The sequence below is a fragment of the Rattus rattus genome, chromosome 6 (genome assembly GCF_011064425.1).
Source record: "Rattus rattus isolate New Zealand chromosome 6, Rrattus_CSIRO_v1, whole genome shotgun sequence".
NCBI lineage: Eukaryota > Metazoa > Chordata > Mammalia > Rodentia > Muridae > Rattus > Rattus rattus.
The window spans coordinates 37,859,357-37,870,634 of NC_046159.1; the positions used below are offsets into that span (position 1 = coordinate 37,859,357).

Here is an 11,278-nt window from a genome sequence, read left to right on the forward strand (position 1 = left end):
GAGTTCATCTTAGTGATTGAATATGAAGTGTCCTTCCTTATCTTTTTTGGTTACTTTTGTTTGAAAATCGATTTTATTCAATATTAGAATGGCTACTCCAGCTTGCTTCTTTAGACCGTTTGCTTGGAAAGTTGTTTTCCAGCCTTTCACTCTGAGGTAGTGTCTGTCTTTGTCTCTGAGGTATGTTTCCTGTAGGCAGCAAAATGTTGGGTCCTCATTGTGTATCCAGTTTGTTCATCTATTTTTGTTTAACTGGGGCGTTGAGACCATTGATATTGAGAGATATTAAGGAATACTGATTGTTGCTTCCTGTTATATTCATATTTGGATGTGAGGTTATGTTTGTGTGCTTTTCTTCTCTTTGTTTTGTTGTCAAGATGATTAGTTTGTTGCTTTTTCGACGGTGTAGCTTGCCTCCTTATGTTGGGCTTTACCATTTATTATCCTTTGTCACACTGGATTTGTAGAAAGATATTGTGTAAATTTGGTTTTGTCATGGAACATCTTGGTTTCTCCATCTATGTTAATTGAGAGTTTTGCAGGATACAGTAGCCTTGCCTGGCATTTGTGTTCTCTTAGGGTCTGTATGATATCTGTCCAGGATCTTCTCACTTTCATTGTCCATGGTAAGAAGTCTGGTGTGATTCTGATAGGTCTGCCTTTATATGTTACTTGACCTTTTTCCTTTACTGCTTTTAATATTCTTTTTTTGTTTTGTGCCTTTGGTGTTTTGACTATTATGTGACAGGAGGATTTTCTTTTCTGGTCCAATCTATTTGGAGGTCTGTAGGCTTCTTTTATGTTTATGGGCATCCCTTTCTTTAGGTTAGGGAAGTTTTCTTCTATGATTTTGTTGACGATATTTACTGGTCCTTTGAGCTGGGAGTCTTCACTCTCTTCTGTACCTATTATCCTTAGGTTTGATCTTCTCATTGAGTCCTGGATTTCCTGTATGTTTTGGATCAGTAGCTTTTTCCGTTTTACATTATCTTTGACAGTTGAGTCGATGACTTCTATGGAATCTTCTGCTCTTGAGATTCTCTCTTCTATCTCTTGTATTCTGTTGGTGATGCTTGTATCTATGGCTCCTTGTCTCTTCTTTTGGTATATATATATATATATATCTTTTATTTTTATTTTTATTCATTGGAGACCCCAATTATTGTGTGTTATGTCCTGAGAGTTTGGATGTCTTTTATATACTGTTCTCTGGTTTTCCTGATAGTACTCCAGAAGTACAAATGTGCCTTGACATTAATGACACAGGACTTGGGTTTCTTGGTACCTTAAGGGTAATGTGCTCCTGCTCTATCTGGGAGAACCTTGAAGTCCCAGCTTCCATGTGGTTTCTGCACACAAACAGCTTTTAAATGACTTTATTACATTGCACATACATTTCCTTCTTCCTATAAAGGTAAAGTCTGGAGCTGTTGTCCAAAGGATTGGAAGCCATTTGGCTCCCACTGCTACTTTACAACTGACTTCCTGGCAACTTGGAATGAGAGTAAGGAGAAATGCTCCCACATGGGTGCTCATCTGTTGGTGATCCACAGCCAGGAAGAGCAGGTACACTCTGGAAGAGTCTGGGACCTGGGCTTGGCATGTTGTCTGCCTGTTTCTACTAAGATAGGGTTTTGTTGATGCCATGTTGGTGCTGTGACAGAAGGCTTTACAGCAGATAGGCAGGAATGATTGCTTCAACCTTTGCCTTCTACACCTTTGTCTCTCTTAAGTGGAACTAAACCACTTCCAAAAATCCATGGAATCCAAAATGCAATACCCAAGGCTGGAGGTAAGGGCAAAATGCTTCTGCTTGAAAGACCATTTTGTGGTTTCTGCATTTTAATTCTTCCTGTAGAATTAACTGCCTAACAGAGAAGGGAACAGGGAAGCAGGATCACACCTTGAGGGTCACAATTAGCCATGAGAAACAAAATAGCTGAGGTTTGAATGAAGAATGTTTAGATATGCAGAATTCTCTCTCGCACAACTGTCAAAAGTGGTGCTGGTTGCTTCATGAAATTCTTAGCTAAATGGATGGAACTAGAAAATATCATCCGGAGTGAGGTAACCCAATCACAAAAGGATACACATGGTATGCACTCACTGATAAGTGGATATTAGCCCTAAAGCTTGGAATACCCAAGGTACTATTCACAGACCACATAGAGCTCAAGAAGGAGGAAGACCAAAGTATGGATGCTCCAGACCTTCTTAGAAGGGAGAAGAAAAATACTCAAAGGAGGAATTATAGAGACAAAGTATGGAGTAGAGCCTGACGTAAAGGCCATCCAGAAACTGCCCAACCTTGAGAGTCATCTCAAATACAGACACCAAATCCAGACAATATTGCGGATGCTAAGAAGTGCATACTGACAGGAGCCTGATATACCTGTCTTCTGACAAGGTCTGATAGCAAATACAAACATGGATGCTCAAAACCAACTATTGAACTTAGAACAGGGTCCCTAATGGAGGAGTTAGAGAAAGGACTGAAGGAGATAAAGGGGTTTGCAACCTCATAAAAAAAAACAACGATATCAACCAACCAGACCCTCTTGGACTCTCAGGGACTAAACCAGCATCCCAAGAGTACACAGGGATGGACCTATGGCTTCAGCCACATATATAGCAGAGAATATACCTTGTTGGGCATCAATGGGAATAGAGGCCCTTGGTACTGTGAAGGCTTGATGCCCCAGTATAGGGGAATATCGGGCCAGGAGGTGGAGGGAGTGGGTAAGTGGGTGAGGGAACACCATCACTGAAGCAGGGGGAAGGCGGTATGGGACATTGAATTTCTGGAGGTGAAAACTGGAAAGGGGAGATTATTTATAATGTAAATAAAAATGTCCAATAAAAGAAAAACAATGAAAAAAAATGGTGTTGGTGAAAAAAGGAGGGGAGTGAGTCTCAGATGAGTAATCAGGGTGATCATAAACAGAGATTGTTTCCAGTGTTGTTAAACATTAATGATGACTTCAACTGTGTCCTGATCATTCAGAGAAGACATTTACTGGTGAGATGTGAGGGAGATATGTACTCCTGGGGGGGTGGTATCTCCTATTCCTTGATCCTTTGTTTCCCATCTCTGTCTAACCAGAAATAATTAGTCAAAATACCACAGTATACCTCTAAAATGTAAAATTTTTATATATTAATCTAAAATTAAAAAAATATTTAAGGGCCTAGATAGAGTTGAAGTAGAATTTGATTACTGTGGATTTCCATATGTGTATCATGCTGAACCCTATAGTTTTGTATCATTAAAATACTTTTAAAAGATCTTAGAAAAAATTCTATGACAAAAAAAGTAGTGCTTAGTCTATTCTGAAAGCTATATCTTTCTTTCCTCTTAGGATTTCATCAACGGGATCCTGGACACTCGTTGGGGTTATTTTACAGGACTTTCAGATCAAGGCCAGAATCAATGGCAATGGATTGATCAGACACCATACAATGAGAGTGTCACGTGAGTCTAGACTTACATAGGGGAATCTTGGGTCCTGTATGCATGAGGAAACCTTTAGGTGTTCCAGCTGTCAGTTATGAAGCAAAAATATTCCCCTCCTGTTGTAACTGCTGGGATGGAGTAACTTTTTTTTTTGATTTTTTTTTTAATAACTTGAGTATTTCTTATATACATTTAAGTGTTATTCCTTTCCCGGTTTCAGGCAAACATCCCTCCCCCTCCCTTCTTTATGGGTGTTCCCCTCCCCATCCTCCCCCCCTTGCCGCCCTCCCCCCAACAATCTAGTTCACTGGGGGTTCAGTCTTAGCAGGACCCAGGGCTTCCCCTTCCACTGGTGCTCTTACTAGGATATTCATTGCTACCTATGAGGTCAGAGTCCAGGGTCAGTCCATGTATAGTCTTTAGGTAGTGGCTTAGTCCCTGGAAGCTCTGGTTGCTTGGCATTGTTGTACATATGGGGTCTCGAGCCCCTTCAAGCTTTTCCAGTTCTTTCTCTGATTGGGATGGAGTAACTTTTACTCTCCCATGCACTCATAACAGTAGTCCTTTGAGATAGTACAGGTAGAGATGAGGGAATTGAGTTTGAAGGTTGTAGATGATAAGTATCCAACAAAGTCTCTAGATTCATTTTATTTTGCATTCCGTCTCTCATCTACACCTTTAAAATTAGGATTAAATTTATTCTTATTCATATGTATATACACATATTTTTTGAGTGTCTGCTCTGTTTGTATTTTGGGTATTGTTTGAGGCCATAATAAGGTATTGGGTCCTCTAGAGGTGAGATTACAGGTTGTAAAACTTGTAAAAAAAAGTTTACAGGTGGGTGCTGGGAAGAGAACTCTCAGATTTTCAAAAAAAAAAAAAACCAGCAAACATAATTAATATCTGAGCTACATCTCCAGCTGTCACTTACATTTTATAAGACAAATTGATGCCAAGTTCATAACTGATTATTTCTTATAAATCAAAGCTCCTCAATCTGATATAGTGTTTCATATTTATGTAATGATTTAAATATCCTTAATATCTTAGTATGTTGCTACATTCTGTTATGAAATCTCATGTGAGAAATATGTAATGTGTTGTGTTTTAAAACAAAATCCCAAATGTTTGCTTTTACCAATGAAGATTCAGGAGCCAGATGCTGGGATTAAAGCCTGCTAGCTCACAGAGGTAGAGGAGGCAATTACCTTACTGCTCGGCTGATGCCACAGAAGGAAAATGTCTTTTCTTCTCCACCCTGTCTTAAATACCCTACAAACTTAACATCCCTCCTTTCTATTTTCTGGACATCTGTCAACCCACCCTCCAGACTTCCTCTCACTATGGTACTTTCTTATGTTCACTTCCTGTCACTGGTTGCTTCCTTTGCCTCTTGACCTATGGTTGACCTTATTTAATATTGGTAACAGAAAGATCTTGGATTAAAGATGTGTGCTAGCACTGAGCCACACTGAAACAACCTGTTTATATAAACTGAAAGCTCTGGATTAAAGGCTGAGCCATACCACAGATAGAAACAGGTTTTTCCAGTTTATAAATCTGGGGTTCACAATGTGATCAAATTACCTGCAACAATAGTGAGGCTTTTGTTTTCAATTCTCAGAGAAGAAAACTAGGACTCCAGAGTTTTAAATTATTTGTTCTTGATGACAGAAATATGTAGATTATCTAAAGATTTGAAGTACTTCTTTAGTCTTTAAAGTAGTTCCATTGTATAATGGGAAAACTCCATTAAAACATGAGAGTAAGGAGAGTCCTTTTCAACATCTAAATAAGTATAGTGGGTTGACTCTCCCCTTGTACTAAGATTTGAACTAGTTCTGCAGTCTCTAAAATAATTCCACCATAAAATGAAAAGAAAGTTTATTGAAATATGAAAATAAGAGGAGACCTTTTTACCACATGAGTAATCACCATGTGTTGATTGTCCTCTACTACCAAGATCTAGGGATAAAGAAATTGTATCCTCTGGGATGTGTGCTGGAAGAACAGTTAAGTAACAAGCTAAGAGAACTCTGAGTGCTGTGAGCCTGTTAACCAGGAAAATATGAGATATGGGTGATGGAGAACACCTGATTTGTACATTCTTGAATATGATTTCCATAAATTTCAACCTTATCCTCAAGCTTGCTTCCTCCTTTTAAGCATTATTGTAGGAAACACCCTGAAGCTCTTCCCTCCCTTTCAGATTCTGGCATGAAGATGAGCCCAACAATGACTATGAAAAATGCGTTGAAATAAACCATCATAAGGATATTGGATGGGGCTGGAATGATATCGTTTGCACTAGTAAACATAAGTCAATTTGTCAGGTAAAGAAAATATACTTATGACTTACATGTCCTCCATGGCTGTGGGATTGCATTGTGATCTACCAGTACACAGATATCTGGGAAGTTGTAAATGTAGAAGAGATGTCTGGAGAATATAAATAGGCAGGAAATAGTTACATATATGAAAACTCTGGCTCACATATATACTTGCATATTCATTTACTTTTTAATAAAATCAGTTTGTATTGAGAATTTTCTATTTCTCAGAGACTATCCTGATACCCATTTGGACACATATGTAGTTTATCTGCCAACTTTCCAAGATTTCATTTACTCATGCCATTGTATGATACATTTTCTCATTTATTTTTTTTCTGTATTAATCCACCTTTGGCATTCTTGCCATGAAATTGAGAAGTAAAACTACATATATTTAATTTGTAGTGTCTTCATTGATAAATATTTACTGTGAAATAATTTTCTAAAGCAGATTAACAGCACCTTCCATTACTTAACATGATTGCCAGTGTGTGTGTGTGTGTGTGTGTGTGTGTGTGTGTGTGTGTGTGTGTGTGTGTGTGATAAGAATACTTATGAGGACAGCTATCCATAGCCCAATTACTCCTGGAAAGAGTGTGTCTTCCAAGAGTACTGACACACTCATGATCACAGTTGAGACCATCACTACTGCCCCAATACCAGGCCAAAGTAGGACTTGCCTGGATCCCAGAGGAACCATGAACCACAGGGTAGTCAGGGACGTGAGCAGAGACATGATCCTTCAGGTTTAAATCTGCCCTCCCAACCACCTGGAGCTGACCCTGTGCCACAAACTTCTACACTACAATTCGATTCATTGAGAGTTTTTATCTTAGGTGTCCTGACACACATAACTATAGGCTTATAAGTTCACAGGAGGAACAAAATCCTGTCATGGAAAGCAAGACCAGCTAACATTAGAGATAACAAGATGGTGAGACACAAGCATAAGAACATAAGCAACAGAAACCAACGCCACTTGGCATCATCAGAACCCAGTTCTCCCACCATAGCAAGCCCTAGATACTCAAACACACCTGAAAAGCAATATTCTAAATTAAAATCACATGTCATGATGATGATAAAGGACATTAAAAAGATTATATATAACCCCCTTAAAGAAATACAGAAGAGGGGGGAGAGAGTTGAACTCTCAGAAATGCAGACAATCCTGAGAGCTCAGGGGAGACCACCACTTCTGCCCACTTCTGCTCACATTCCTGGCCCAAGACGAACCTGCCTAGTGGCCTCTGGATACAGGAATATAGGAGCAGTTAGTGGCAGGAACCTACTGGTTTCTGCCTGCTCACGGAACTGAACTGAACTGGTCTTACAGCTCCTTGCACCCAAATTCTTGTGGGGGAGAGAACAGGACCCTCAGAAGTGCAAACAATCCTAAGAACTCAAAGGAGACAACTACTTTCTGTTCACATTCCTGACCCAAGAGAAAACCATCTAGTGCCATCTCTGGGCACAGGGACTTAGAAGCAGTCAGGGTCAGAACCCTTCAGGTTTCTGCCTTCCTCTAGAATTGAAAGCCAGTCACCAGGAGCATCTAAACACCTGAGAGCAGAAGTAAGACCAACTTATCTGCTCCAAGCAGCCCACATGGTGGCTTCAGGTCACACAAACCCAGGAATGATTCTCTGCTCCCAGATCTGGCTGAAAGAAAATAGGTCTGGAGGAGTGCTAACACACAGACCTACAGGAGGGTCAAACCACTGTCAGAGACAGCAAGACCAGTTAACACCAGAGACAACCTGATGGCTAGAGGCAAGCATAGGAACCTAAGCAACAGAAACCAAGTCTACTTGGCATCATCAGAGCCCAGTTTTCCCACCAAAGCCAATACTGGATATCTAAACACACTGGAAAAGAAAGATGTGGATTTAAAATCACATCTTATGGGGTTTGGAGAGATGGCTCAGAGGTTAAGAGCACTGACTGCTCTTCCAGAGGTCCCGAGTTCAATCCCCAGCAACTACATGGTGGCTCACAACCATCTGTAATGGGATCCGATGCTCTCTTCTGGTGTGTCTGAGGACAGCGACAGTGTACTCTATAAATAAACAAATTTTTTTAAAAAAAAATAAAATCACATATTATGATGATGATAGAGGACTTTTAAAAGAACATAAGTAACTTCCTTAAAGAAATACAGGATAACTCAGGTAAGCAAGTAGAAGGTGTTAAAGAGAAAACACAAAAATCCCTTAAAGAATTACAGGAAAACACAGTCAAATAGGTGAAGGAATTGAGCAAAACCATCCAGCATCTAAAAATGAAAATAGAAACAATAACCAAATCACAAAGAGAGACAACCACTGAGATAGAAAACCTAGGAAAGAGATCAGGAGTCATAGATGCAAGCATCAACAACATAATACAAGAGATAGATGAGAGAATTTTAGGGGGAGAAGATACCAGAGAAAACATCTACACAACTGTCAAAGATAATGTAAAACGCAAAAAGCTTCTAGTCCAAAACATCTAGGGAATCAATGAGAAGATCAAACCTAAGGATAATAGGTATAGAAGACTCGCTGATTCCGGTCCACAGCTCCCTACTCACAAAGCCCTTGGGAGAAAGAGCTCACTGCATGAACAGGTTGGCACTCCCAAGACTGCAGAGCAGGAGAGACCACCAATACTGCCCACCCCTGCCCACAGCCCTGGCCCAAGAGGAAACTGTCTAGGGCCTCCAGGAACAGGAAGACAGGGGCACTCAAGAGGCACGTACCCTGAGGTCCAGACACTGCCCAGATCTGAAGGGACCCAGTCAAACAGCTCCCTGCACCCAAGTCCAATGAGAGAGAGAGCTAAATCTTCAGAGGGGAAGACATGCCTGGGAGGCAAGAAGAGACTACACTCTGACCACATTTATGACTCCAGAGGAAAACACCTAATGCCATTTGGGACCCCGGTGGACGGGGGCACCAGGAAAAGGCGGCACAGGCCCTACTGGTTGCCGCCCTCATGGAGAGCTCAAGAGCAGCCCCCTTAGGAGCAACTTCAGCCCTGGGACCACAGGTAAGACCAACTTTTCTGATCCATGTGACATGCCTGGTAGACTCAGGACACAGGCAAACCCGCAGATCCCTGCCCGCAGAAGCTCACTGCTCCCAAACCCCGTGGGAGAGAGAGCTCACCGCCCGGACAGGTGGGCACTCCTGAGAATGCAGAGTGAAGAGACCACCAACACTGCCCACCCCTGCCCCATCCCTGGCCCAAGAGGAAACTGTATACGGCCTCTGGGTTCCTGGAGATAAGGGCACAGGAGCAGCAGGTCCCCTGCATCTGAGACACCACTGAAACCTGAAGGGACCAGACCAGATAAACAGTTCTCTGCACCCAAATCCCATGGGAGGGAGAGCTAAACCTTCAGAAAGGCAGACACGCCTGGGAAACCAGAAGAGACTACACTCTGCCCACATCTCTGACTCCAGAAGAAAACACCAAACGCCATCTAGAACCCTGGTGCACGGAAGCTCCCGGAAAAGGTGGCGCAGATCTTCCTGGTTGCTGCCCCCAAGGAGAGCTCATAAGCAACACCCCACGAGCAAACTTGAGCCTCGGGACCACAGGTAAGACAAACCTTCCTGCTCCAAGCAACCTGCCTGGTGAACTCAACACACAGGCCCACAGGAACAGCTGAAGACCTGTAGATAGGAAAAACTACACGCCCAAAAGCAGAACACTCTGTTCCCATAACTGGCTGAAAGAAAACAGGAAAACAGGTCTACAGCACTCATGACACACAGGCTTATAGGACAGTCTAGCCACTGTCAGAAAAAGCAGAACAAAGTAACACTAGAGATAATCTGATGGCGAGAGGCAAGCACAGGAACCAAAGCAACAGAAACCAAGACTACATGGCATCATCGGAGCCCAATTCTCCCACCAAAGCAAACACGGAATATCCAAACACACCAGAAAAGCAAGATCTAGTTTCAAAATCATATTTGATCATGATGCTGGAGGACTTCAAGAAAGACATGAAGAACTCCCTTAGAGAAACAAAGGAAAACATAAATAAACAAGTAGAAGCCTACAGAGAGGAATCACAAAAATCCCTGAAAGAATTCCAAGAAAACACAATCAAACAGTTGAAGGAATTAAAAATGGAAATAGAAGCAATCAAGAAAGAACACATGGAAACAACCCTGGATATAGAAAACCAAAAGAAGAGACAAGGAGCTGTAGATACAAGCATCACCAACAGAATACAAGAGATGGAAGAGAGAATCTCAGGAGCAGAAGATTCCATAGAAATCATTGACTCAACTGTCAAAGATAATGTAAAGCGGAAAAAGCTACTGATCCAAAACATACAGGAAATCCAGAACTCAATGAGAAGATCAAACCTAAGGATAATAGGTATAGAAGAGAGTGAAGACTCCCAGCTCAAAGGACCAGTAAATATCTTCAACAAAATCATAGAAGAAAACTTCCCTAACCTAGAGAAAGAGATACCCATAAGCATACAAGAAGCATACAGAACTCCAAATAGATTGGACCAGAAAAGAAATTCCTTCCATCACATAATAGTCAAAACACCAAATGCACAAAATAAAGAAAGAATATTAAAAGCAGTAAGGGAAAAAGGTCAAGTAACATATAAAGGCAGACCTATCAGAATCACACCAGACTTTTCACCAGAGATTAGAAAAGCCAGAAGATCCTGGACAGATGTCATAGAGACCCTAAGAGAACACAAATGCCAGCCCAGGTTACTGTATCCTGCAAAACTCTCAGTTAACATAGATGGAGAAACCAAGATATTCCATGACAAAACCAAATTTACACAATATCTTTCTACCAATCCAGCGCTACAAATGATAATAAATGGTAAAGCCAAACGTAAGGAGGCAAGCTACACCCTAGAAGAAGCAAGAAACTAATCATCTTGGCAACAAAACAAAGAGAAGAAAAGCACACAAATATAACCTCACATCAAAAATATGAATATAACAGGAAGCAATAATCACAATTCCTTAATATCTCTCAACATCAATGGTCTCAACTCCCCAATAAAAAGACATAGATTTACAAACTGGATACACAATGAGGACCCTGCACTCTGCTGCCTACAGGAAACACACCTCAGAGACAAAGACAGACACTACCTCAGAGTGAAAGGCTGGAAAACAACTTTCCAAACAAATGGTCGGAAGAAGCAAGCTGGAGTAGCCATTCTAATATCAAATAAAATCAATTTTCAACAAAAAGTCATCAAAAAAAGATAAGGAAGGACACTTCATATTCATCAAAGGAAAAATCCACCAAGATGAACTCTCAATCCTAAATATCTATGCCCCAAATACAAGGGCACCTACATACGTAAAAGAAACCTTACTAAAGCTCAAAATACACATTGCACCTCACACAATAATAGTAGGAGATTTCAACACCCCAGTCTCATCAATGGACAGATCATGAAACAGAAATTAAACAGAGACATGAACAGACTAAAAGTCATGAGCTAAAT

General features: G+C 40.9%; 1 protein-coding gene across 1 annotated transcript; it reads left to right on the forward strand.

Annotated features, from left to right (window-relative positions):
* The first annotated feature begins 1,418 nt into the window (after nt 1-1,418).
* Nucleotides 1,419-5,869, forward strand: LOC116902683 (C-type lectin domain family 4 member A-like). The gene is made up of 3 exons (XM_032905042.1): nt 1,419-1,566; nt 3,360-3,472; nt 5,667-5,869. The coding sequence occupies exons 1-3, from the start codon at nt 1,525-1,527 to the stop codon at nt 5,809-5,811; spliced, it is 300 nt and encodes a 99-aa protein (XP_032760933.1). The 5' UTR covers nt 1,419-1,524; the 3' UTR covers nt 5,812-5,869.
* The last annotated feature ends 5,409 nt before the right edge of the window (nt 5,870-11,278 follow it).